The following is a 27815-nucleotide window of genomic DNA, read 5'->3' as shown; positions in this document are numbered from 1 at the left end:
GCTATACGTTATATATTATATATTTATTTGATTGTTTTGGATTTTTTTTTTTTTAGATTAAACCCATTCAATAACAATGACCAGTCAATCTGACTAATAACTACTCAAGTATAAATACAACAGTAATCTTTGCTTCTTTGGCTACACCACATCCCCAAGTCTTACTATATTTATGTCTGTACTTCTGAGAGTCACAAACAGCTGGAACCTAATTCCTTGTGTGTCAACACACTTAGCCAATAAACCTGATTCTGATTTACATTACATCTTACATTTCTGTCATTTAGCAGAGTGACTTACATTCATTTTCTACTGAACTTCTCGGGTCACGGGGAGCCTGTGCCTATCTCAGGTGTCATCGGGCATCAAGGCAGGGTACACCCTGGACAAAGTGCCAACCCATCACAGGGCACACACACTCTCATTTACTCACACAATTTTCCAGAGATGCCAATCAACCTACCATGCATGTCTTTGGACCGGGGGAGGAAACCGGAGTACCCGGAGGAAACACCCGAGGCACGGGGAGAACATGCAAACTCCACACACACAAGGCGGAGGCGGGAATCGAACCCCAACCCTGGAGGTGTGAGGCAAACTTGCTAACCACTAAGACACCGTGCCCCAGCCAGAGTGACTTAGAATGTATTTCAATTTATACAATCGAGCAATTGAGGGTCAAACTTCCCGGGACCCGGGTTTCAAACTCATACCCTTCTGGTCAGTAATGCAAACACCTCAACCACTAGGCTGTAATATATATATATTTATTATTTATTAATTAATCATTTTTAGTCATTCATATGTTAGTTAAAAGGAACATAAATATTATCAATTTTTGTCTTTTTGGCTGCTCTTTTAAAGTGAGTCTGTCCAGATACCCAAACACAGCTGAAGCTGATCTTTGCCTGCTGCTAAGTACTGACAGAAAAGAAAGCATTTCTGAATACTTGTGCTACATGTTACACGTTACTCTACTTTTAGGAACATGAAAGTAAGGCAATTAGAAAAATCTAGCGAAAAAATTAGGGTCAATTTACACAGGCAATAAGCCACACATTGAATAACTTTCAATGTTACTTAATTTTGAACTTTATTAAAATATTTATGTTTAAATATCATATTATTGTCACCATTATGAAGTTTGAATAAAAGAAAAACTGGGCTCTAAAATGCACAAGTTTAATTCAGTATATAATAACAGCCTTAATAATGAGTACTGACATCCAGTGTATTGCTACCCATATATACATAAATGTATGACTAAAAACATTCTAATATCATTAAAAAAAGTATTTTTGCAATAAGATTCACAGGTGGTCTGTGCATATTACTTAACTGATTGATTAGTTGATATTAAGGTGACTATTAACTGGTTATTAATAGCAGAAGAGCTTAGATAAGAACCAGTAACCTCAAAAAAGAATGTAGGTTAAATTTTCTGTCAATTTTATAATGCATTTAGATGGCACTACAATTCTACACAATATCCAGCAATATGGCATAAAAATATTAGCAACTAAAACTTTAAAACTGACTCCCTATTTTCTCTTCTTTCAATAACAGATTATAAGCTTATTTTTTTTATTCAACTGAAACTTCAAGTCCACTTTGAGATTCCCATATCTCAAGTCCCATATCATCCAAGGCAGCTTGAATATCTGTCATTAAATCTTGAATGGGCTTCAGTACAGGTGTGACATGCTGAGTAATCCATTCCTCCACGGTTAAGTCTGGATAAAGCGTCTTCATCTCCTGCCTCACCTCCTGCACCTTGATCTCTGCAGCTTCCAGGAACCTGGCATTAAATGAATTAGTTAAAAAAAAAAAGTGAGTCATTTTCATGTGATGCTATACACAATATATTAATGTATGATAAACAGGGTGTGTGAACTGTTTGGGTTTGAATTTTGGTTTAAAGTTCATGAAATCATTAATAACCTTATTGAGGTTAAACTAATCTCAGCGTTATAAAGACTGATTGTGCAGACTATAAAATCTGTTTAACCTTTTCTCTGCCGGCAGAATAGAAAAATCGACTCATCTGACATTTTTTAATCAGTACAAACAATGCTGGCTTTCAGTGGGAGGTATTTTTCCCTTTGTTGAGACAACTTTACACAGAATTCTAGTGGTTAAAGATAAAAGGGGTTTGACTTCACCATTTACTTTGAATATAGAAACAATTAAAAAAACAAAAACAAAAAAAAAACAGATTTTTTTTTGTTTACATGAATATTTTGCCCCTAATAGGCTAGGTAAAAATAGAAATAGTGAGGAACAAATACAGATTCTTAAATTCCTGATTTTCCTGAGTGAGTGAGAGAGAGAGTGAATGAATGAGTGAGTGAAAGAGTGTGAGGGAATGAGAGAGAGGGAGAGTGAGAGGGAGGGAGAGAGAGGGAGGGAGGGTGTGTGAGTGAATGAGCGAGCGTGTGTGAGTGAGAGAGAGTGTGAGTGAATGAGAGCGCGTGTGTGAGTGAATGAGAGAGAGTGTGAGTGAATGAGAGTGTGTGAGTGAATGAGAGAGAGTGTGTGAGTGAGAGAGCGTGTGTGAGTGAGAGAGCGTGTGAGTGAATGAGAGTGTGTGAGTGAATGAGAGAGAGTGTGTGAGTGAGAGAGCGTGTGTGAGTGAGAGAGCGTGTGAGTGAATGAGAGTGTGTGAGTGAATGAGAGAGAGTGTGTGAGTGAGAGAGCGTGTGTGAGTGAGAGAGCGTGTGAGTGAATGAGAGTGTGTGAGTGAATGAGAGAGAGTGTGTGAGTGAGAGAGCGTGTGTGAGTGAGAGAGTGTGTGAGTGAATGAGAGAGTGTGAGTGAATGAGAGAGTGAGTAAGTTAGTGAGAGTGTGAGAGTGAATGAGAGAGAGACAGAGAGAGTGCGAGTGAGTGAGAGTGAGTGAATGAGAGAGAGAGAGAGTGAGTGAAAGAGAGAGAGATAGTGAGAGAGAATGAGAGAGAGTGAATGAGTGAGAGAGAGAGTGAGATAGAGAGAAAGAATGAATGAGTGAGAGAGAGAGAGAGAGAGAGATAGAGAGAAGAGAGAGAGGGAGAGTGAGTGAGAGAGAGAGAGAGAGGGAGTGAATGAGAGAGAGTGAATGAGTGAGAGAGAGAGTGAGATAGAGAGAAAGAATGAGTGAGTGAGAGAGAGAGAGAGAGAGAGAGAGAGAGAGAGAGAGAGAGAGAGAGAGAGAGAGAGAGAGAGAGAATGTAAATCTTACCCTTGTGCCTGTTTCTGAATCTGTTGTGCAATAAGAGGGTTGATCACCTTTTGCTGTAGGTGATAAGGGGAGAACCAGCCTCTCACAAACCTAGACAATGTCCAAAAGTAATTATTAGCACTGTGCTCAGATGTGCTGTCAGGTTTATTAGCAGTGTGCTCAGATGTGCTGTCAGGTTTATTAGCACTGTGCTTAGATGTGCTGTCAGGTTTATTAGCACTGTGCTCAGATGTGCTGTCAGGTTTATTAGCACTGTGCTTAGATGTGCTGTCAGGTTTATTAGCAGTGTGCTCAGATGTGCTGTCAGGTTTATTAGCACTGTGCTCAGATGTGCTGTCAGGTTTATTAGCAGTGTGCTTAGATGTGCTGTCAGGTTTATTAGCAGTGTGCTCAGATGTGCTGTCAGGTTTATTAGCACTGTGCTCAGATGTGCTGTCAGGTTTATTAGCACTGTGCTTAGATGTGCTGTCAGGTTTATTAGCAGTGTGCTCAGATGTGCTGTCAGGTTTATTAGCATTGTGCTTAGCTGTGCTGTCAGGTTTATTAGCACTGTGCTTAGATGTGCTGTCAGGTTTATTAGCAGTTTGGTTAGATGTGCTATCAGGTTTATTAGCATTGTGCTTAGCTGTGCTGTCAGGTTTATTAGCACTGTGCTTAGATGTGCTATCAGGTTTAACAAATCGACGTTCTATAATGTTGATCATTTAATCAGCTGTAGTTTAACATTCCGTATGAATTCAGGTGGTGACTTACATACTGCTCCGAAAGTGTCTGAGCTCTTCAGACTCCAGCATTGCCGTTAGCTGTACAATGACCTCTGCTAGATTCATGCCAGTATATGAGCGAGAGCTACCTTGAGACAACCTGAATAACAGGACAAAGGTTGAACAAATCTATTTAAGTAGCATGTAAAGTAAAAATATAGCTTGATAATATAACACAAACAAATTCCTTGTTCTGCAGGAATTTATCATTAGCCAAGACTGTTGTTGCCATCTGTAGCCAGACACAACAACCTTACAGTAATTAAATAAGCAGGTGGCATGATGAAGAAGATAATACCCCAATGTGTACACGTTTACTTCTTGTACTGTTAATTACTGTTTATTTCCTACATCAAAGATGTTCAAATCCCACTAAGTGACTTACAGAGCATTTTGTTCCTTTACTGTGACAATAAAACAATCTGGCAACATTTCCTCACAGCCTCACACCTCCAGGGTTGGGGGTTCGATTCCCGCCTCCGCCTTATGTGTGCGGAGTTTGTATGTTCTCCCCGTGCCTCGGGGGTTTCCTCCGGGTACTCCGGTTTCCTCCCCCGGTCCAAAGACATGCATGGTAGGTTTGTGTGAGTGTGTGAGTGAATGAGTGTGTGTGCCCTGTGATGGGTTGGCACTCCGTCCAGGGTGTATCCTGCCTCGATGCCCGATGACGCCTGAGATAGGCACAGGCTCCACGTGACCCGAGGTAGTTCGGATAAGCGGTAAAAAAATTAATGATTGAATGACTCCAGGAAGCATTTTATCCTTTTAGGTTGTGGATCCTGGATGTGACATTACAGAGGGGAAAATGACAGAGGGGAAAATCCTAACTTTCACTGAATGCTCAATTTATCAGCATGAACATTTGATACCTCTCTACATCTCCCACTTCGGTCGTGCCAGTGCCGAGTGCCTCCATCACCTTGTGCTGAGCTTCCTGAGTAAAGCTTCCTAAAGCAGCAGCAGCCCCAGTAAAAGAAAAACAGCTGTTTTAACGTCTTTGTCCATTTTTCTTTCTTTCTTTTTTTTAGCTTTGGGTATCTTTGTGTATTAATTAATGAAAACAATGGAGCTGTTTCATGTTATTGTCATTTAAACATTATTTGTTCTGTAGGTTCCCATAAAAAGGAGAAACTTGTACACAGACCATGCTGTAGAGTTTGCAGACACGAGGCCAGAGAGAGCAAGCCGAGGGGCATCAACTCACACAAAACAGACAAGTGGTCATATCTATAAAAACAAAAACAAAAAAATAATATATACATAATTCAGAATCTAGTATTTTAAAAATATCAGTGAGCACAATGTTGGATGCAGAATTTAAACATCGTGGTACCTTTGCCAGCCAGTGAGTGCAATGCCCTGTAGGTCAACGCAAGGCGATAGACCAGATACCACTTTTAACCACTGAACGTGATTGTCCACATGCCTTTGTGTGCTGGTTACACAAGTGTACACCGTAGTAGACCCTTTGAATGAGCTCGCAATCCATTGTTGGGATAAACCTGCAGCTTTGTATTTCTCCATTAGCATAACTGAGTGGAGAGAATGGAGGTTTTATTAAAAATAATCCTACACTCTGAGAACATAATACACTTTGTCTCTCTAAATATCGGCAAGTACAGTTGTCTCGTTGTGGTTCGTTTGTGGGTCCTTTCATGGGGGTTTGTGATGTTTTGTTGTGATTAGGGAAGTCATGGCCTAATGGTTAGAGAGTTTGACTCCTAACCCTAAGGTCGTGGGTTCGAGTCTCGGGCCGGCAACGACTGAGGTGCCCTTGAGCAAGGCACCAAACCCCCCCAACTGCTCCCTGGGCCCCGCAGCATAAATGGCTGCCCGTTGCTCCGGGTGTGTGTTCACGGTGTGTGTGTTCACTGCTGTGTGTGTGCACTTTGGATGGGTTAAATGCAGAGAACAAATTCTGAGAATGGGTCACGGTACTTAGCCGTATGTCACGTCACATTTTAAGTCACATTTTCGAGTTTTCAGAAATACATGTAGCAGAACTTAAATATCAATAATAGCATGTAACATTCATGTAGTTCGAAGCAATTAACTGCAATCAGAGGCAAAATCAAACTCACTAGTATGGGCCACGTCCAGATTAGGGTTGTAATCCCACAGCATGGGCTGCACTAGTCCAACTAGCCCACTCTCTATACACGAAGAGAAATATATTCAGAATCAGAACCAGAAACAGATAAGAGCTTTATTGCCAAGGAATTTCTTTTACATTGTGTCATACGCTTCCAGTACAAAGAGGCAAGATGAGAATACCAAAAAAAAACACAAAAAACCAATATATATACAAATAAATGTAAAAAATAAATAAATAAATAAAAAGAAAGAAAAATACGTATACTGTTTGTACAGTTGTGCTGTAGATAGTAGAATGGAATAGATGCAGGGATGTACTAGAGTGGAGATGGTAACAATTAAATGTAAGGTTATAGCACATTGTTACTGCATAATAGTGGGAACATTTAACTGTCCGTGAGGTAGATTGCCTGGTAAAAGCTCAAAAAGCGGATGACTTGGATGTGAGGGATCCAGAGTGATTTTCTGAGCCCCTTTCCTCACTCTGGATATACACAGCTCTTGAAAAGTTGAGTAGGGAAGCGCCAATAATCCTTTAGGCAGTCTGAACCGTTCTCTCTAGTCTTCTGATGTCTGGGCCAAACCAGGCAATTATTGCAGTGCACAGAACAGACTCGATGATGGCTGAATAGAAGTGCTTCAGCAGCTTCTGTGGAAGGTTAAACTACCTCAACTGGCTAAGGAAGTACATCTTCTGTTAGGCCTTTTTAACAGTAGTGTCAATGTGAGTGTGCCACTTCAGGTCCTGGGAGATGGTGGAGCACAGGAACTTGAATGCCTTAACTGCAGCTACAGTGCAGTCCATATAGATGATGAGTGGGGTGAGTGCAGGGGGGTTTCTCCTACTATCATCTGCAAACTTCAGGAGCTTGACAGAGTGGTCATTAGAGGTGCAGTCGTTGGTGTACAGGGGGAAGAGCGGTGGGGAGAGAACACAACCTTGAGGGACGCCGGTGTTGGTGGAGCGGCTGTATGACATGAATTATACCAGTCTCACTGGCTGCTGCCTATCTGTCAGAAGGCTGGTGATCCACTGACAGATAGAGCTTGGAACAGAGAGCTGGGTTAGTTTGGTGTGGAGGAGTGTTGGAACGATGTTGTCGAAGGCCGGACTCCACATTGCACCGGCCCCTTACGGTTTATCCTGCAAGTGGTGGGCCCACAGGAGATTGGCCCCACATCGCTATTTCGGATTGAGCCCGGCCGGGCCCCGTGGGGCAAGACCCGGCCACCAGGTGCTCGCATGCGAGCCCCAACCCCGGGCCTGGCTACAGGGCGGGGCCCCGGTTGCGCCTTAACGGGCGAAGTCACAGACCTTGGTTTAACTTTTCTCATAAGGGGTCAGCACAGGTTATCAGACAGGTTTGTGTCAGACTGTCTCGGCCTGGTGCCTTTCTTCTTTTGTTCTTTCTGAAGATCTGGCGCACATCATCTTCACTAATCTGGAGCGCAAGAGGTATGCAGAGAGGGGTTACTGGAGGTGTAAAAGGTTAGGTAAAGATATGGTCAGAATGGGTGTGAGGGGATTCGAATCTACAATCAAACGCATTCAGATCTTCAGCAAGTAGCAAGTTGTTGATTTGCCACGGTGCTGGGGGATGTCGTCTGCTCTCCGCTGTAACATCTAGTTTATAAAATCTTGCCACCTCGCAAATATCCTGTATCCTGACCCCTTTAAAGAGAGCCCACGAAATTGACATCCACCTTTTTGAGTGTGCATGTAAACCAGGTGGAGCTGTAAGACTCTTGCTGGAATACGGCATGGAAATCGCTTTCACTATCCGGTACGATGATCGCGTTCCTTCCCAAACGCGTTTTATCCCAAGACACAAACCACTGATCACTTTCTCTGAACCCTCCAATTCGGTCCATGTAAATACAGGACACAAGGAATTCAAACTTTGCGGATCTCACGAAGCGAAATGTGGGGAATAGAATTATTAGACAATATATTACAAACAAAACTGGAATAATACAAGTTTACCTTTAATGGTGTCAGAGGTCATGTTCCTCAGCATGTCATCCCACATTATCACACTGAGGTTAGGGTAAGTCTCCTTAATGCCTTTTAACACTTTATTGACATGACTGAAGAACAGCTTGTCAACATTGTGACCTGGAATGCTTAACCACTCTTTCGACTCCTCTCCTTGACCGAGCATGTATACCTTGGTTAAAAAAACAACAACAACAACAACAACAATGTGAAGTCTTAGATTAACATAAAGCTCATGTTCATTAGCTGATTTATCCTACTCAGTGTCACTACCTTTGTAAAGAACATGTAACCATTTCAAAGTTTTAACAAAGGCAGACCGGAGTTCACGACCGTTTTAAAAATAGGTCCAAATGAAAAGCGGTTTCACCGTTACGAGTTTATTTGCATATTTTCCGAGAACCGCACGTCATGTTGCTAATTTATTAAAATATCTATATAACTGTACACTACTGTCTTGTTTCTGTCAGGAGTGTGAGGTTATAGAAAATGAATCAATACACTATAAATAAGTCAGATTAGATTTTTATTTCAACAGCCCTGTGATGTAGTGCACAATGATGTGGTAGGCTCACGATTTACCTCATCTGCACCGATATGCAGAAACTTGCTCCTCGGATGAAGCCCCATAACTTGATTCAGCATCTCCAATATAAGAGCAAGTCCCTGCTTGCTATGTGGGTTCAGGGTCCCCAGGCAGTGACTTAATTCTCGAAACGTGCTAAAAGTTCTGTGCTTCAGGACAAACTGAAAGAAAAAAAACATTAAAAACTCCCTGTGTAGTTGTATCACGTGTTATTGGCTCAGATGACAGCAAGCATTTGTATGGCATATAATTTTCCCAGTACCACATATTATTCACCTCTCTCACTCACTTCAAGGTGTCCAAATGTCTGTACCAGAGGAATGATCTCCAACCCTTTGGAATAAGCAACATCTTGAATGGCAACGATCTCTTCACGGCTGTACGTATCGACAGATCAGTGACAATGACTTCGGATAAACAAAAAAGATAAAAAGCTTCGTATTCCTGGTGGCAGTTTGGGAAAGAGCATAAAGAAAGTCTTTTTACCTGTAGGGTGGGTGAGATTTTGACTGAAGAATCTTCAGCTCTCCTTCATAGGGAAACATGTCCTCATACTCCATAAGGATGCCATTTGCACCGAGATCAGCAAAAAGCTGGATCAGCTGTGGAAGAGATGGTCAAGGTCAAAACTATAGGTCTGTACTGAGACTAAACAATGTCCATAGTGAAAATAGGATCTGTATTTGCTGTACCTCATATAAGTAAGTAATCCTGGGAGGTGCCCCTTTTAGATCCAAGTGAACCAATTTTGTGTGTCTTGACAACGCACAAACATCCATGGCAGGTCCAGTTGTGTGATCTGTAACAAAATGACTGAAGGTATTCCTGGGTCCATAAAGTCATCCATGATTCAGTACCACTTATTCTACCTAGGGTTTCTGAGATCCTGAAGCCTATTCCAAAGAGATCTAGGCACAAGGTCGGGCACATCCTAGACAGAGTGCCAACTGAATTGCATTGAAGAAAGCACGAAGATTTAAGCACTTATGTACGTCGCTCTGTTTAAGGGTGTCTGCCAAATGAAGGAAATGTAAATGGAATACGTACAAACTCAGCAGAACATATGTTCAATATTGTCTTCTGGACATGCTTTGTATGGATTATTTGCATCAACCATATGTGTAAATACATGCATTTTTATGAACTGACATTCTGATCAGTAACCCAGAGCCTTGGCGCTAATAACCACTGCCCAAATACAAAATTACACGAAATGCACATGGAATACATGACATTTTATTTGTACAAGCTCTAGGTGTGTCCTACTTGCCATTATTTTCTTATAGCTCAATGCTGTAAGGTGCAAGTTCTCTCTCTCTCTCAAAACTACAATTTCTCCTGAGGATCACCAAACCTGCATGTCATGTAACCAAGCAATATTTTAGTTAACACAGTGTTGCAATAGCATCATGTTGACAGCTCCATGGTTTCTGGTTCAACCTCTGGTTCATGCTCTTCCTGTTTCAGTTCTGGGTCTAATCTCCAGCTAGGAAAAAGCTGCTAATGGTTTCAGTGAAGGTGTGAATGCTAACTATTACAATATATATGTCTACTTTCCTAGTTTCAACTTGTCTAATATGCATAACATATATATATATATATGTGTGTGTGTGTGTGTGTGTGTGTGTGTATAATATATATAAATATATATATTTATATGTTTTAATCACTGATCCTCGATGCTCAAACACTGCTAGTGCACTATTTAATAATTAATAACAATAAGCCTTTACATACCTTTGTCTCTGCTGGTGTGTGTCTTGCTGCACGCGGAACTCGTGCACACGTGTGTTTGTGGTGTTTGTGTGCACACGCGTCTGGAAGGTCTGGGACAAATTACAGAACCGGAAGTGGACGTGGCACAAAGTTGCTATGTTTCCGGCGCGGATGTCACCGCGGTGCTAATGCGACGGCTGGAGAAATCGAGGTGGAAGAAAGGGATTAATCAGAGCTAGTGGTGGTACTGATCCAGAAAGGTGGCTTTCGAGCTTCTCGTTACGAAAAACCAACACGTAGATCTCGGTGAACGACTTAAAGGAGCGGTTATTTACGTGTCTGACTCGATCTGAGGTAAGTGCTAACCGTCTAACGCTAATTCGGAGCTAAAAGGCTTTTTAACGTTAGCCTTCCTGCTAACATGGGTTTAAGTAATATCACCGAACTTAAACAGATTTGTCTTTATCTGGCTTTGTGGAGTTTGTTAGTGGCGTGAACGTTTGCGTTTAATTTAACCCGTGTTGTGTTATTATTCGTCGAGTTTCAGAAGAACTCAAGCTGTGCTTAAAAACCCTATGCTAACAAGATCAGGCCCGGCTTTCCTGCTTGTCATTAACCGGCTCGACTAACATGGCTACGTTACGGGATTATGGTTCATTTACAGCTTTGGTTTAACGTGTTTGTGCTCGTCGTGTTGATTTTTAGAAAGCTGTCTTGTTAGCAAACTTAGTTAGCGTGTTAGCGGTTTTGCTAACTCGGGTATTCCCAAGCTTGTGTATATACGCAACTGGCTTTCATTGGCCTAGCTGACTTCTCAATAAGTTAGTCATTCGGTGACTGTTACTGTACGTATTCGACGTGTATTTCGGAGAATACGTACTATTCTACGTATTCTTCGTAGTATCACGACACGTTAGGGTTTAACACGCATTTTAATATGCAACGTGGGAGAAATTAATAATAAACAACAGCAATAAAACAGTTCAGCTACTTGTCAGGTTGAGTATATGATAACAGGTTGTTATGATAAAAGTCCTCACTATACGTGTGATAATGTGACTATACGTTCTATCATGCCCCACATGTCTAATCGATACTGTAAAAGTACTGGTTTGTATTCATTTTCAAGCCTAAATGACATTAGTAGCACATTTTCAAAGTGTTAATATAAACAAACAACACTTTATGTGAAGCCAGATTGTGCTCCCATGTTGCAGTTTAACTCTTGTAAGCTGCCTGTGATGTCAGTCAGTAACTGGTAACTGTACAAAGTTACAGTGTCGATTACTTTGAATTATTCAGAGGTCTACTACCCGTAGTGATGTGGATCAGCAGTAACGCATCAGCCGTATGATGCTTACTGGTTTTTTTTTATGTGTTTAAAACTTGTGATCACACCACTGGGTCGATCTGTTCTGATGTCAGAGATGTTAAGTTTTATGACTATCGCCGAGTCTATATAAGGCCTCAAGATAGGTGGTGGCAAGGCAAAGTTATTAATGACAGACTGGGTTTTATAATACAGTACAATGCAAACACAACCAGTTACACAAATGTCAAGAGAAGATTAAGATCATAGGGTGTAATGTTGTCTCTAACAAACCAGTTTTTTAGCTGTGCACCCAGAACCTGCAGTTATTTCAGACGCAACTCGGTGTGCGTTAACTGTTTGAGTATATCATGATTCCTTTCAGCCAGTCTCTATACTTATAGCTATGTACACTTGCTTGTAAGATCTGTTGAAGAGAAATCTTTTTGTCTTAAACTCAAGATTTTTCAGGTTGAAGAACACTGTTGTTGTTTTTTTCTTCTTTTTTTAGCGTTGTGTTTCCAAGTTGAACCTCACACTTTGTGTTCTTTTTTCTTTTTCAGATTTAGGGATGAACTGAAAATGAATGTCAACCAGCAACCTCACATGGCTTCTCCTTATGGACAGCCACAGTCTGGCTACCAGGGATACCCACCCTCTGGTTATGGGGGTCAGCAGGTGCCCGGGGGATATGCGGCTCAGTATCCTCCATACAACGGGCCCGCATCTAACTACCAAACAGGTCCACCTCAAGGTAAGTGTGTAAATATACAGACTGAGTTCATACAAATAACTAGCAATACTGAAACTGTCTGGTTTGCCTCAGCAACAAAATCAGACATCAGTAGACCAGAGAGAACAGTTCAGACTGCCAAAAGGATTGTTGCTCCTCTACCCACCCTTCAAAAACTGTATACTGTATATCCAAAGTGAGAAAAAAGGCACAGAAAATCATTCTGGAACCCTCACATCCAAGTCATCCGCTTTTTGAGCTTTTAACAGGCAATCTACCTCACGAACAGTTAAATGTTCCCACTATTATGCAGTAACAATGTGCTATAACCTTACATTTAATTGTTACCATCTCCACTCTAGTACATCCCTGCATCTCATTCTATTGTTGTATTTTATTCTATTCTATCTATAGCACAACTGTACATACAATTTATTTCTTTTTCAATTTCTTTTTCTTTCTTTTTTTTATACATATGTCCTTTTTTTTTATTCTTATCTCGTTGTCTCTAGAAGCGTTTGACGCTAAAACAAACTCCTTGTATGCGCAAGCATAACTGGCAATACAGTTAATTCTGCTTCTGAATTATACACCGGTGTTAGTTAGCGTGCCTACAAATCCATAAGATTTAATTAGTACCTTATGTAGGTATTTCTACACACTACCTCAGGTCTGAAATCATCCTGCCCCCCACCCCCTGACTCCTGAATTTTTCATCGATCATTTTTATTTATTTATTTCCTTTCCTGGTTTTCACACCTTTCTCTCTTGTATTTCAGGATATACTCCTTATGCAAGCTTTCCCTCTAAGGCTCTTGCGGCAAACTTAGTCTCTGACCTGTCCTCTTCCTCTCAACTTGACTTGGGTAACTGTTTTCATTATGCTTGGCAGACTGTCCTTCTCTCTTTCTCCTCTGTTTCCTACTGAGTGTATAGTGCAGGGCGGCTGGACCGTGCATGTCTCCTGCAGGCTCACAGTTCTGCCAGGATTCCATCGTAGCTTATGGCGCTTATACTGAGACCAAAAGTGGACACTGTCACAATGTTTGTCCCTCACATTCCACAATAAATGACCTCCTTTTTCCTTCCTTTTCCCTTTCCTCTTCTCATTTCCTCTACTGACTCTACCACAAGCATCTCTGAATAGAAGTTGAGCATATGAGTAGACCTGAGCCCCCCAAATCAGTAGACTTGGTGGGCTCAGCGATCCTCTAAATACCAGACTTCCTTATCTCCTCCTATCATCCGTTAAACCCAATCGACTAGCTCGATGTACAGAGATCACATGTCTTTGAGGATTTTGTCCAGCAACATCTAGCAATTTATTTTACAACTATTCTTCACTTTCTAATATTCACAGCTGCTTGAAGTCGTCACAAGTCGGGGAGCTCTTACTAGGCGTTTGTTTTTCAAAAGTTAGTCTGGGAACATATGGTGTCTTTGGGGTTAATTTTTATTACACGGTTGTATGTAGTGTATAACAAGCTCAGAAAAATATACGGGCAAATTTCTAACTTCTTATCCATTTTGTGCAGGTATGAGAGGACCCCAAACCCCCAACGCACCCCCGGTGTCTGCAGCGCAGCCCTACTCCCAGTTTGGGCAGAGTGACGTACAGAACGGCCCACCGTCGATGGGTGCCCCTTCACAAAGGTTAAGATTTAGTGTATTCATACTTAAAGATGACTTAAAGCTCTGCCGTATAAGGTGACTAGTGCAGAAATGAAATTGCACTGAAATCGAGTCAGCAGTAGCGACTCTTCCCTAAGCCTGGGTTATGCATGCAAACATTTTTTGCTTTACTTTAATTCATATTTAACTTTGATTTGGTTCACTAAAATCTGGCCGCCCAGTATGGGAACGAATATATGCGTACACTTTCTCCCCTGTCAGTCAAAGCAGAAGTGGTAAATCATGGTCATCTGTAAGCTTGCGTATACAGAAGAGGTGGCGTCCTGTCATGCGGCAGGTCGCGTCTTGGAGATGTTTTAGCCGACTTTGTCCTTGGTTAGTAGCTGTTGTTTGACAGGGAAAAACGTGTAGGGGATTGGCAGGTGAGCAACATGGGGAGAAATGTGTATGACTGACAAACCCACACCCAAAGTGTATTAGAGGGTCATGTTGCATTCGATGAAGAGGTTTGTAACTCCAGTCCTGGAAGCCATTATCTAACTTCCCTACTCTACAGACCCTATAAATATATTAATGTGTTAATTCGGGTCATAATTAAAAGACTGGGGCGCTTAAACTAAACGTAAGCGGTTTATTTTTGACCGTCATGATGGTATTGATTTGATTTGTCAACGCTTTTTCTCCCTCCCCCCTGTGTGTTTTATAGGCCACCTGTGTCTCAAGGAGCAATGAACTTGACCGGTCCTCAGCCTGCATACAACCAGCAGCTTGGGTCATCAACCACCAATATGCAGCAGGTGACCAATCAGATGGCAGGCATGCAGGTTGGGGCCACTGTACCCTCCTCAGCTGGCTCAGGCTACGGTAAATACTCAAAGTTACACTTGCACTTTTTTTTTTTTGCATGTGTATGCAGATAGATATAGCTAGATATTGTGTGACTGATCATGGACAGCGATGTAACGTGCAATATAATTTAGTTGCTCAGAATTGCTTTTCTGTAATTGTGTGTTTTTTTTCTTTCTTTCTTTTTTCTTTTTCTTTCCCCAGCTCAACCTGCCATCTCCCACTCTCCTGGTTCAGCTCCTCCATCCTCTTTTGCCCCCACTTGGCCCCCACCCACTTCTGGTGCGCCCCATACATCATCTCAGTCCTATTACGGCACTCCTCCTTCTCAGCAACCATTCCCAGGTACAGCCCTACCTCTCTCCTCTGCCCCTGGTCCTACCCAGCTCCCTCCTCCACCCTTGGCTTCACAGCAGGCTTACAGTCAGGCCTCTCCTTCCTCACAGCCTCAATTCTCTTCAGCCCCACCAACAGGTCCTACTGCATCATATGGAGGCCCACCACCACCAATGCAGACCACTCACCCTAGAGCACCCCTTCCCACTTCCCAGCCTTCAGCTTTCTTCAGAGGGCCTCCACCCAGCTCTGCCCAATCTCAGTACTCCACAGCCATGCCCCCTGCCTCACAGCCCTCTCCATTCCACTCAGGTCCTCCTCCACCTACTGCTGCTGGTGGATTTCCACCTCAAGCAGGTGCACCTCCCAGGCCTGCACAGTCAGTCATGCAAGGTCCTCCTATGGCCTCTCAGGGGCCTCCCATGACCCAAGCAAACCATGTGACCCCTCCACAGCCTGGGATGTTGCATGGACCCTCTGCTCCTGGAATGGCACTACCCCAGCCAGGGATTCAGGGTTATCCACCTCAGCAGAACGGTGAGTGTCCGATTATTTACCACTGAATTGACCAATGGAAAAAAAAACACGGCTAATGAATATTTGAGTAGAATAACACTTTTTTTTTTTTTTTTAATTGACGTGTTTAGCAAAATAAAGGTCATTTTAAATTCAAAGTGTGATGTATAATGTTGTTGTTTTAGCGCAGTTCTACTAAACATATGGAGTTGGATTCAATTCAAATGCACAAATCTGAGTAGAAGGTTTTTATTTTGAGTTTGTATCACGCAATATGGTTTAATTTCGAAAAATTCTGTATCACCCCACTCACATATATTTAGATTATCCGTTATCTATCAGCTCCTGTAATCCTGAACGCACAAGCGGTTGTATCCCAGAACACGGGGTCCTTTTCCGGAGATAAATGTGTCAAAGATATTAGTAAGTGAAGTATAAATGCACCCGAATTATTAGTTATTGCGGTAGAAATGCAGCAGATTTATTAGTCACTGTGGTACAAAAGCTTCATTGAAAGATTCCTTGACGTTCTGATGATTCGTCCGAGTACACAATATTAGAAAGGTGATAAAAAGCGTAACCTTTACTTAAGGTCAGAGGTCGAATAGCATAATGCTTTGTTACGCAACAAACACATCACTTATCACCGAATGTCTTTTATCTGTAATGAGTTATACACACACACAATACCTAGGCTAGATTTACACACTGAAACATGTTTATTGGACCGAGACTTTTGTGTTTTTTTTTTTTGCTTTATACCAGAATGCTTTCTCCTGCTAGCTCTGGGTTGTCAAGCTTGCAAGCTCGTGTCCTACTTTGACACCTGGAAACATTAGCTTCTTGTCTTCTAGTACATGGAATTTTCCAGCGGCATGACATTTTGCAGGAGTTCCCGTGTTGGCGGAAGAGTAGATAGTTTGAGAAAGATGATGTCATGTTGCTTCGACGTGTGAGCACTGTCTGTGTTTATTCTACAGTGTCCTGAAGAGATAAGTGTGTGTGTGTGTGTGTGTGTGTGTGGGTGGGTTCATTCAGGTGCTTTTGGGCAAGTAAGAGCTCCTCAGCCTGGCTATAGTGGACCATATCCTGGGCAGCAAGGCTACGGAGCTCCACAGACTGCACAAGCTCCACCTCCTGCAGCAAAGAGACTTGATCCGGACTCCATCCCCAGCCCGGTACATAAACATTAAACCAGCAGCACACACACACACACGTTCACGGTCTGCGACACATCTCACATTTTGTCACTGTTGTAAGCACATGCTTATTGTTGTATGTCCATTGTTTGTTTGTTTTTTTTACCCCACCGTGTACTCAATTATCTGTACCGTTTTTATTCAACCACGTACATCCACAGAGGCTTCAGTTTTGTTTAAACGAGAGATCCAGTTCTGTTAGTTTGTGTAAGCTAGGCCATGCTCTGGAGTCTCCTGTGTCTGATGTGCATGCACCATGGCGGAATAACAGATATATTTAAAAATATCTTTTTAAAAAAAAAAAAAAAAAAGGTCCTGCTCGAATATCGCATGTGTCACTGGCAATATTTGCATCCTCGTACACCGGTACCGCATTCTAAACAGTGTAACTAATCATTTGTTATTTCTAATCTTGAAAGCAGAGGTAACTGGTTACACGTCTGTTTATTTTTTCTCTCTGCTCTCTTTCTCTTTCTGTTTTGGCTTTCTTTCCCCCCTCCTCCTTCTCCTCCTCCTGTCTTTTAATCTCGCCGGACTAAATTCTTTAAAACCGTAAAGCAAGCCTCTGACATACCGCCTGTGCAGAAAACAAGACATAGAATAGACCCAGATGCAATTCCCAGCCCAGTAAGTGCCCTGTGTCTCTCTGCACGTCTGTGTTGTTGCACTAACCCTAACCTTTCTCTGTAGTCTTTGTTCCCCCTCTCAGCCAATCCCCTCACAGCACCAGTGACCGTAGATCCTATCCGTCTGTGTCCGTTCTACCGCCATTGAGTTTAAACGTGTAATGGAGCAGTTTTGAATATTCTATTAGAGTGATGTTCGTGACCTTTAAACTCGACTATCAATCATCTGTTGTAACCGAGCTTAGTTTTTCCCCATTGCGTAGTTTTGTTGTAGGGGTGTTACAGTATCGCACCGAACAATTCTTTTGAGACTTTAAAGCACTTTTGGACACGGATAAGCGTCTGCCAGATGCCGCAGTGTAAACGGCACGGCAGTGATCATCGTTAATTATGACGTAGGGTTCGGATTGCACCGAAAGCCCTTTGGCTGTGTGATCATCCGCTATGAATGTTACATTACTACCTCAGTTGCGTTCCCCTAGCATGGCTGTAACTTTTATTATCCATGATCAAAACCAAACGAGGGAGAAAGCCCTATCTTTGGCTAAGCATCAGTGCTGAACTCATTAGATTTATTTATGTATGTATGTATGTATGTATGTATTTATTTATTTATTTATTTATTTATTTATTTATCACAATTTCCCCTCCAGCTTATAATAATGTGACGAACAGTGACAATGTATTATTTATTTTGACTGAATTATGATCGGGGTCCATGAACACCCCATTGAACTTTTTTTTGATCATCATCTTTTTTTTTAAATAAAAAAAAAAGGAATTGGGTTCGATGTGAAACGAGTTGGATTTAAGATGACTGGCTTTCACACCTGTATTAGGTCACTGGTGCCCACCTGATCCAGCTCCACCCTCTGACTTTGCATGCTCATCTAGCCCTCGCATGTATGACCCGCTAGCCGGTTTGAAGCTTTATGTAGCACACGCATGATCCGTTTGCTGTGTTTTTGAAAGGTGTGTGCACAAGTCAGTCGTATGCCTTCGCTCTCTCTCAGATTCAGGTGATCGAGGACGACAAGGCAAACAAAGGCACCGAGCCTTTTTTCACTGGGGTCAGAGGTCAGGCTCCACCCTTGGTCACTACCGACTTCCATGTTAAAGATCAAGGTAAGAGGTGTTTATAGACTCTATTTTTTTTTTTTTAATTATGTTGCCAAGCAATCTTCTGTGCTTCTTGTAAAATGATCAGGTATCCGTCTCTTGTATCGCATTGTTGGACTTAAGGGTTAAGTATTGTTGGTGTTGTACATTTTATAGGGAATGCAAGCCCACGTTTCATCCGTTGCACAACCTATAACATGCCGTGTACCTCGGACATGGCCAAACAGTCCCAGGTGCCACTGGCTGCAGTCATCAAACCTCTGGCTACTCTGCCTCCAGATGAGGTGAGGCACCGATTCATTATACAGTCTATATCTCTGTGTGAAGAATTTCAAGTCCTGATTTGTTCTAAACTAAAGGCCATCCTTAAAAATATTTAGGTTTGCGATAACAGTAAAAAAAAAAAAAAAAAAGTCAGTAGGTAGGTCTAGGTCTAAGAAGTACAATTTTGGTGATGGTGATTACGTAGGTATGACTTTAAACAAATTAGCATATCGTGACGTTACTGACCGGGTCTTCAACCCGTGCCTTCGGACGCATTGTCGCAAACCTCATTTGCAACCTCCAAGGTAAAGCGGTGTCGAGCTGTTTTAATGCATTGTTTAGATGTATTATGGCGCCCGAACTCGTATGACTTTGAACGGCTACGGCGAACATTTTGTTTACTGCAGCCACAGCCATCGTTACCGAGCGCGAACCGTTGTCTCTGACAGTGAACGAGAGAACGAGACGAAGCGAACGCACAGGCCGTAGTGTGACATCCTGTAACCGATAGTGTAAACAAAGATGACGTCACGGGTTTTTATTTAAAAGACAGGACGTAGCCTTCGGTTGTATGTAGGCCTAGGCAATTTATATATTTACAGTACTTACTGAAATATCATTACAATTATTTTATTGCTTTTGTATTAGTTGTTTGAAGAGGAAAAAACAATTAAGGCCAGTATTTGCTGATTGCCGTATGAATTGTAACTCTCAGGTGCTAAATTCTGTTTGCCTGCCATATTTAAACAAAGGGAATCATTTCCAAAGTAAATCACTCCCAATGACCAATTTAGACCTAGTAATATTTTCCAGATACAAAGATGCTGTAATCCATGACTATTACAATTCGAAATGGATCAGGTCAAAGTTTATTCCCTTATGTGCAGATATACACAGGTCCATGAGCAGGAGAAGAGTACCAACCGTTTCCACATACCAAATACCAAGTTTCTTATGTAAACGAATAATTAACGTATCATGCATAAATCTAGTTGTATCCGGCTTTGCCCAGGCTATCGACTTTTTTGACTGTTTTGAACTTGTGGCGATTTTTTTTTAAAATTATTTATTTATTTGTTTGTTTGTTTGTTTTTATTTATTTATTTATTTCTAGAACCCTCCCTATCTAGTGGATCACGGGGAAAGCGGACCTGTTCGCTGTAATCGCTGTAAGGCCTACATGTGTCCCTACATGCAGTTCATCGAGGGTGGAAGACGCTTCCAGTGTAGCTTCTGCAGCTGTGTCACGGAAGGTGAGCGGCTTTATTCTTCTTTTAATCGATTTTCTTCTCAACAGGTTTCTTAGTTAGCAGGTTTGCTAGGCAACTGAACATTCATTTCAGAGGTGTGACCTTTGGAGTATGTGGATTGACTTGACTTTTGACATTAGATGAGATTTCCATGCAAACTGCATCTCCTTTTAGTGAAAGACGTGCATCATTTTTCGGCTATATTATTATAAAAACTCTTTCTGGTTTCAGTGCCTCCCCATTATTTCCAGCATCTGGACCACACAGGGAAGCGTGTAGACTGCTACGACCGACCCGAGCTGTCCTTCGGCAGCTACGAGTTTGTAGCCACAGTGGATTATTGTAAAGTAAGAACTCAGGCCTCAATGACTGACTTATTAGCAAATGCAAATACTTTTCTAGGTAAATGAAGGTTATGTTCCTGTATTTTGATTTTTTTAAAATTTTTTTCCTATTTTTATAGAACAATAAGATTCCTCAGCCTCCAGCCTTCATCTTTTTAATCGACGTGTCCTACAATGCTGTGAAAAGTGGCATGGTGAGGATTGTATGCCAGGAGCTTAAGACTCTGTTGGACTATTTGCCCAGGTACAGATATTTAAGTCGATAGTGTAAGATGAAGATAATCATTTTAGTTTCACGCTTGTTATTTTGGACGTCACTCGGACGCTCCTCCGTCACAAACGTCGTGATGTTTCCTTTTAGAGAGACCCCTGACGTGGAGTCCTGCATACGGGTAGGTTTTGTAACCTACAACAAAGTGCTGCACTTCTACAACGTGAAGGCTTCTCTGGCCCAACCGCAGATGATGGTGGTCTCAGACGTGGCAGACATGTTTGTTCCCTTGTTAGACGGTTTCCTTGTCAGTGTCTCGGAGTCCAGGGTTGTCATTGAGAGGTTAGTGTGGACATCTTGTTAGCAAGAAATGTATATGGCTATGTTTTTTGGCTGATGGTCTAATAGCCCTCTCTCTCTCTCTCTCTCTCTCTCTCTCTCTCTCTCTTTCTCTCTCTCTCTCTTTGTCTTTTTCTCTCGCTTTCTGTCTTTCTCTCTTTCTCTCTCTCTCTTTCTGGCTTTCTGTCTTTTTCTCTCTCTCTCCCTCTCGCTTTCTCTCTCTCTCTCGCTTTCTCTCTCTCTCGATTTCTGTCTTTCTCTCTCTTGCTTTCTGTCTTTCTCTTTCTCTCTCTCTCTCTCTTTTTCCCTGTCTCTCTCTCTCTCTCTCTCTCTCTCTCTCTCTCTCTCTCTCTCTCTCTCTCTCTTTTTCCCTGTCTCTCTCTCTGTGTCTCTCTCTCTCTCCCTCTCTCTCTCTCTCTCCCTCTCCCTCCCACCAGTTTGTTGGATCAGATCCCTGAGATGTTTGCTGACACACGAGAGACAGAGACAGTGTTTGGTCCTGTTATCCAGGCTGGACTGGAAGCCCTTAAGGTAACTTGTACTACAGAGCTAAAGGCACAAATCTAATCGTATCATTTGCCTCACAGTTATTGATCACATAATAGACTGCATAATAGCCTGTATGTAAAGGCTGAAGGCTGGTCTGTTTGTCTCAGGCTGCAGACTGTGCTGGAAAGCTGTTTGTCTTCCACACGTCTCTGCCCATCGCCGAAGCTCCAGGCAAGCTGAAAAACAGGGAAGACAAGAAACTGGTTGGCACAGACAAAGAAAAGGTACGGTCTCATTTGCTTTCTCATTACAGTAGCAGTTTCTTAGGCCACGTTCACACTCCAGGTAAAAGTCGCCGAAATCCGATTTTTTTTTTGGGGTCGTGACCAGGTCAGACTTCTTCAGGAGTAGTGTGAACACTCAAATCTGGCCCAGATCTGTTTTTTTCTTTCCCAAATCAGATCTGGGCCACTGTGGTCCTGATTCAGACCCAAATCTGATTTTTTTTGAACGTGGCTGCAGTGTGAACAACATCGACATCAATCTACATTGACATTTGTCACAATTATGCGCCGGCGAATTATTATTATTATTTTATTTATTTATTTTTTGCACCGGCGAAAACGTGACTGGTAAGGGGTGTGTGTGCGTTAATAGTGTTATATAAAGTGGTCACGTGAACCAGCTCATAATGTTTGCATTGAATACATCACATTATAGCACGACATGATACGTTTGCTTGCACCAGATGATACAATACTTCCTCCATAACCTCGCCAACTTTATAGCGCGACGGCGTGCTGCGTGTGACGTCACTGTTATTGTTCGTTTGCGCATGCGGGTCAGTTCAAAACAGCAAACAGTTCACACTGGTATCTGATATAGGCCACATTTAAAAGGTAATGTGAACAGCCAAACAAAAAAATCAGATCTGAGCAAAATATCCAAAGTGAGCATTAAGACTTGCACTTGAACGTGGCCTTAGTTCAAATTTTGGATTTATTATTATTATTATTATTATTATTTTTAATATCTTAATTTTTTTTTCTTATCTTTTTTTTCTCAGACTTTATTCCAGCCCCAAGTGAGCTTCTATGCCAACCTGGCGAAGGAGTGTGTGGCACAGGGCTGTTGTGTGGATCTCTTTTTGTTCCCTAATCAGTATGTAGACGTGGCGACATTAGGGGTTGTGCCCACTTCAACAGGAGGTTCCCTCTACAAATACACCTATTTCCAGGTCAGTGGAAATCTTTATCGGATCTTTAGTTTAAAAGTGTAAAGTGTCACGTTGTCACGTGGTGTTTCGTGTGTCAGGCCCAGTCTGACCAGGAGAGGTTTCTGAACGATCTGAGGAGAGATGTGCAGAAGCAGGTTGGCTTTGATGCAGTGATGAGGGTTCGCACAAGCACCGGTGAGCAGGACAGACTTTCTATACATGTACTCGTATATGAAGCAAAAATAATGTTCAAATTAACATCAGTAGTAACATAACTGGTCATTTTAATTCTGTGTTATTCTAAAAGCTTTCTAATGCCGACCGTTGGCAAGATGGTAATCATCATTTTCATTGCTGATGAGATCTCTGGTTGGCTTTTACAGATGAACGTTCAAAGCCCTAATGTCGAGGGCATTTGTCAAGCAAGCCGCTTTCAGCTCCATCCGTGGTCTCGTCTCTTTTTAATAATCATTTCTATATTTCATCAGCAGACCACACGATTCCATTTACAACAGGCCATATGTACATCAGCTCTTATTCTCTGTGCAAGTGGAAACCGTGTATGAAATCTGATCACAAGTCTCAGAGGAGACCTCTTTATAATGGCAGGTGTGAAAAAGCTACGCATCTCAAATGTCCACTCGTGATCCGATCACCCGGCGTCCATGTTATCACTAGGAGTGAACAGGGCCTTAGTCAAGTCCTGTTGTAGGGACGCAAATACATCTGCATCGTTAAGTTTTCTCCACAGAACGTGAAACCGGAGCACTTTATCGGTGCATCCTTTGAGCCTGTGTTTCGTATCGTGCATCATCAGGTATCCGGGCCACAGACTTTTTCGGGTCATTCTACATGAGCAACACCACAGACGTAGAGCTGGCGTGTCTGGACTGCGACAAAACCGTCACAGTGGAGTTCAAACACGACGACAAGCTCAGCGAGGAGACCGGCGCACTTTTCCAGGTGTGTGAGACGCAGAGGAACTTAACAGTTCTCTAATAATGTCCAATAATGTGAAACCTCTTTTGCCTTTAGTAACCATAGTGTGTGTGTGTGTGCGCAGTGTGCCGTGCTATACACCAGCTGTGGTGGTCAGCGGCGACTGAGGATCCACAACATGGCAGTGAACTGCTGTGCACAGCTGGCTGACTTGTACAGGAACTGTGAAACAGACACCATCATCAACTACTTTGCTAAGTATGGTAAGTGAGAGAAAAGTTATTTATTTATTTATTTATGTATGTGCAGGTTAACTTTACCATGCAGAAGCAGTTGTACAGTGTGTAACAAAATCTGTTTTGAAATGTGTGTTTTTAGCGTATCGCGGCGTAATGAACAACCCGATCAAGAACGTGCGAGACAGCCTGGTGAACCAGTGTGCACAGATCCTGGCCTGCTATCGCAAGAACTGCGCTAGCCCGTCTTCTGCTGGCCAGGTGAAAACAGCTGCCTCCTTAATTACTGCTAATAACAGGGGGACTGATTAGAGTATAGCAGTTTGCACCACTGCCATTAACATTTCTAATTATCTGCTGGCTTTGTGTGTAGCTGATCCTCCCCGAGTGCATGAAGCTGCTTCCTGTGTATCTCAACTGCGTACTGAAGAGCGACGTTCTGCACCCCGGAGCAGATGTCTCCTTAGACGATCGTGGATATCTGAGACAGCTGGTCAGCGCTATGGATGTGGCAGAGAGCCATGTGTTCTTTTACCCACGGCTGCTTCCAGTGGTGAGACACAAACACACACACACACGCACACAGACACATGCTGTGTTCAATACATCTGGTGAAAATGTACATGAAATGAAGGTTGTGTAATGGATTCCCCACCGAAAAACATAATTATAATCATTCGTTTGACTATCATTTGAATTTTAAGTCCAAAATCTAAGCAGCAGTTTGCGGTGTACTGTAAAAATGACTACAAAGTGTTGACCTGTATTTAAATAAGCCGACCGTCTCCGTATACACAAACAGGTCAGACTTAACTACCGAGTTTCTAATCTGTATAGAAAAAAAGGCTGGTTAAAAACCTATAAGATTTCAGTCGCTGAATTGTGAGGTGATTCTCCGGAGTTCAGTATTTTGACTTCTATGGTAAATATTTCCAGCTTTTAATGAAATGCATTACCGGACGCGTTTTCCTACGTCTATAGAAACCTGTATGTCTTTATTTGTACAGAGCCTTAAATGTTGATGCCGGTGTTGGTTTATAACGTTTGTCTGTAGCACAAGTTGGATGTGGAGAGTGATGCTCTGCCCGTGGCAGTCAGGGACTCTGAAGAGAGGCTATCTAAAGGGGGCATTTACCTCCTGGAGACTGGCCTGAACCTTTTCCTTTGGGTGGGTGTAAACACCCAGCAGGAGCTTCTCCAAAACGTCTTCGGCACCCCTGCTTTTAGCCAGATCGACCCTGACATGGTAAAGCTAACATAAAAATCGCACATCCATAACTTTCGTATTTGTGTTGTGTATGAAGCTCACAGCCGACTTTATATATCGCTCTAGACCTCTTTGCCGGCGTTGAATAATCCATTCTCCAAGAGGCTGAGGGAGATTATCGAGTCTTTCCGTGCCCAGCGCTCTCGCTTCATGAAGGTAAGTCTGCCAGGAGCCGTCTACTTCTTACTGTCACTTTTTTTTTTTTAAACTAAAAAATGATAACCAAGCAGTTATTTCCACATCTACTTCACTTTTTCATTAAGGTTTCTCTAATTCTTTTGGGGATTTTCTAAACATGTTTCTCTCTTTTTGTTTTTTTTTGTTTTGTTTTCTTCCCCCCAGCTGGTGGTAGTAAAGCAGGAAGACAAACTCGAGCTCATCTTCAAGCAATTCCTTGTCGAGGACAAAAACAACAATGGCGGAGCTTCTTACGTGGACTTCTTGTGTCATATGCACAAGGAGATTCGCACCCTTCTGAGCTAGGACAGCTTCCTTTTTCTGCCCTTTTTAATTTGACACACCAGTTCTGTTCACCTGTCGTTTCCCCTCCTCTAATGTAACCTTCTGTAAACGCAGGGAGGAAAAATCAGTTTCTTTCTATACTGTCACATTCTTTTGTCTGTCCATGATTTGGTCGCCGTGGGGGGGGGGGGGGTGTGTGTGAGGGAGAGAGAGAGATCATGTTGGTGTACGTGAATCGGCATATTGCGTGAGAGATGCTGTTGAGATTTCTCACCACTTCTTGATATAGTAACAGATTATCCAGCACAGCTGCAGTAAGGATCATTTTATTCCTCCTGAACGAACACTTAAGTGCAGAATTAACAACGTTAATAAATCAAAAAGCAGAATAATAGGCTTTAAAAGTGTGTGTGTGTGTGTGTGTGTGTGTGTGTGTGGACTGTGAGTGCGGGAACACCGGCACCGTAGGTGGGACTAGACAGCATCTAATGATTGAACCTGGTTTTCTAAAAACATCCCATCGAATAGAAATTTCTTATCGGAACATCTTAGTTTTCCATCATTTAATTTTTGTTGTCGTGGATGTTTTGTCCAATTAGTCCCCGTGTCCCACGGCCTTACGGACCCATGTCTCCATTTCTTACCCGTTTCTCTGCTAGTCTCTGTGTTTTTTGTTCTTCTTTATTGTAATCGCTATTGGTTTGAAAGAGTGCAGAAACCTCTTGTGACCGGATGAATTAATGGGAAGCAGAGAGTCCGTGTGCCGTTCACTTGTCTGTACATCCAACTCTTCTGCTAAAATATACACTATACAATTCTATGCATCAGTGTAGGAACATAAACGTGTCTAAATGACGAGGGATCAGAACGAGCGCCGAGCTGTGATAGCGTGAGCGTTGAGAACAGACGACGAATTCTCCTATTGTGGAGAGGGTATGGGGTCTATCAGAAAGCTCTCCGACCGAGACGGACGATGCGGTTCAGATTAGCCAGCTGGACGGGAGTTTATGCAGCCAAGCTTTTCTTAATGACGATGGAGAACTGTCGTCCAGATGGCAGCCATCTTCAAAGAAAGCGTCAGTACCTGGGTTTATATCACAGGAACAGCCACACACACTGTGTCTGCCGTCTTCACAGTTTCTGTCGGTTTCTTTTTTGGTTTTGTTTGTTTTCATTTTCTTTCACTGTATGATCAAATGCTAACGTGTACCATAAATCGTGGATCATTTTACAATCCAATATTCATTTCTAAACGTCTTTTTGAGGGATATAATCCCGGAGTCACGTGCGGACATCGCGGCACCGGGTCATCGTCTACCCCGCTCTTGTTTTTCTAGTGAAATAGCCCATGTACAGTGAACAGCATACGGTAAGAGTAGCGGAAACGATTTAGAACTGCCGATTTCTAACCATTTTCAAGCATGTGCGGGATTGTGACCTGAAAAGCAATCAACACTGAATACCTTGTCATCCACATGTATTTACATGTACAGAATTAAAAATCACATTTTAAACATGACGCTTTGTCGGATGTACTCTTGTCCGTTTTACCTGCAGATCTCAAAGGGAAAGTGTTGTATCATCATCACAGACTTCTTTCTTTCTTTTCTGTCTAGCATTCAATTCTTATGGTTTTAATGCTTTCTAAATGTTTCCCCAAGTACCACACATGGAGGACCCCCGAAAGCGCTGATGGAATGAGATCTGGAGTAAATGTTCACATCCTGGCTGTAATCTCAAGTGTTTTATTTAACCATCGGTCCTCATGAAATTCCTTAGAGAAAGGAGGGATCAATCTTTAATCACTGCCCTTTTTAGAGTTTTTTTTTTTTTTTTGGTCTTTCATTTCTTTTGTATCTGACTCTCTTTTTTTTTTTTTTCCCCATACCTATCTTAACCCACACAATAAACCGAAACACGATGAGTGTTTGTGTTTAAGTTTAGAAATTCACGACTCGTGTGTTATCTTTGCCACTTAAACGCAAAATAAATATATAAATCAGTCTGTTGCTTGGCTCCGCCCAGTTGCTTGGAATAATCGGCACATCCGGACCGCTGAGAAGGAGCTCGGTGTGTAGGTGATACCTCATGCATCGTTAGTTCTGTGCT

General features: G+C 42.2%; 2 protein-coding genes across 4 annotated transcripts; one reads left to right on the top strand and one right to left on the bottom strand.

The window, feature by feature from the left end:
- Positions 1-1166: 1166 nt before the first annotated feature.
- On the bottom strand, positions 1167-10522 carry hexdc (hexosaminidase (glycosyl hydrolase family 20, catalytic domain) containing). Its single transcript, XM_027140467.2, has 13 exons — positions 10395-10522; positions 9350-9456; positions 9144-9259; positions 8947-9034; positions 8654-8818; positions 8060-8243; positions 6063-6134; positions 5315-5513; positions 5126-5208; positions 4851-4929; positions 3971-4081; positions 3218-3307; positions 1167-1798 (listed from the first exon to the last, which is right to left on the bottom strand). The coding sequence occupies exons 2-13, from the start codon at positions 9434-9436 to the stop codon at positions 1585-1587; spliced, it is 1488 nt and encodes a 495-aa protein (XP_026996268.1). The 5' UTR covers positions 9437-9456; positions 10395-10522; the 3' UTR covers positions 1167-1584.
- A 65-nt stretch (positions 10523-10587) lies between these two features.
- sec24c (SEC24 homolog C, COPII coat complex component) lies at positions 10588-27225 on the top strand. Of its 3 annotated transcripts, XM_047817059.1 has the most exons (25): positions 10588-10727; positions 12246-12436; positions 13195-13281; positions 13951-14068; positions 14754-14911; positions 15098-15766; positions 16784-16923; positions 17503-17571; positions 18584-18695; positions 18846-18973; positions 20068-20206; positions 20435-20550; positions 20667-20791; positions 20909-21100; positions 21535-21628; positions 21754-21870; positions 22653-22823; positions 22901-22997; positions 23620-23765; positions 23866-24004; positions 24120-24238; positions 24351-24530; positions 25032-25223; positions 25311-25400; positions 25587-27225. In XM_047817059.1, exons 2-25 carry the CDS (start codon positions 12265-12267, stop codon positions 25725-25727), a joined length of 3711 nt encoding a protein of 1236 aa, XP_047673015.1. In that variant the 5' UTR covers positions 10588-10727; positions 12246-12264; the 3' UTR covers positions 25728-27225. The 3 variants fall into 3 exon arrangements, with proteins under 3 accessions (XP_047673015.1, XP_047673016.1, XP_026996265.2); XM_047817060.1 differs by lacking the exon at positions 13195-13281; XM_027140464.2 differs by lacking the exon at positions 17503-17571.
- The last annotated feature ends 590 nt before the right edge of the window (positions 27226-27815 follow it).

The sequence above is a fragment of the Tachysurus fulvidraco genome, chromosome 8 (genome assembly GCF_022655615.1).
Source record: "Tachysurus fulvidraco isolate hzauxx_2018 chromosome 8, HZAU_PFXX_2.0, whole genome shotgun sequence".
Classification (NCBI taxonomy): domain Eukaryota; kingdom Metazoa; phylum Chordata; class Actinopteri; order Siluriformes; family Bagridae; genus Tachysurus; species Tachysurus fulvidraco.
The sequence above is the reverse complement of the archived record's forward strand: the minus strand, read 5'-3'. Positions and strand labels throughout refer to the sequence as shown.

Excerpts from the sequence above, each read along its gene's own strand:
- hexdc (XM_027140467.2), bottom strand. The coding sequence starts at position 9,436 with ATGGATGTTTGTGCGTTGTCAAGACACACAAAATTGGTTCACTTGGAT. Across the intron at positions 9,035-9,143 it reads AAATCTCACCCACCCTACAG|CCGTGAAGAGATCGTTGCCA; the intron begins GTAAAAAGACTT and ends CGATACGTACAG. Across the intron at positions 6,135-8,059 it reads GACCTCTGACACCATTAAAG|AGAGTGGGCTAGTTGGACTA; the intron begins GTAAACTTGTAT and ends CTTCGTGTATAG.
- sec24c (XM_047817059.1), top strand. The coding sequence starts at position 12,265 with ATGAATGTCAACCAGCAACCTCACATGGCTTCTCCTTATGGACAGCCA. Across the intron at positions 14,069-14,753 it reads ATGGGTGCCCCTTCACAAAG|GCCACCTGTGTCTCAAGGAG; the intron begins GTTAAGATTTAG and ends TGTGTTTTATAG. Across the intron at positions 17,572-18,583 it reads CAGATGCAATTCCCAGCCCA|ATTCAGGTGATCGAGGACGA; the intron begins GTAAGTGCCCTG and ends GCTCTCTCTCAG.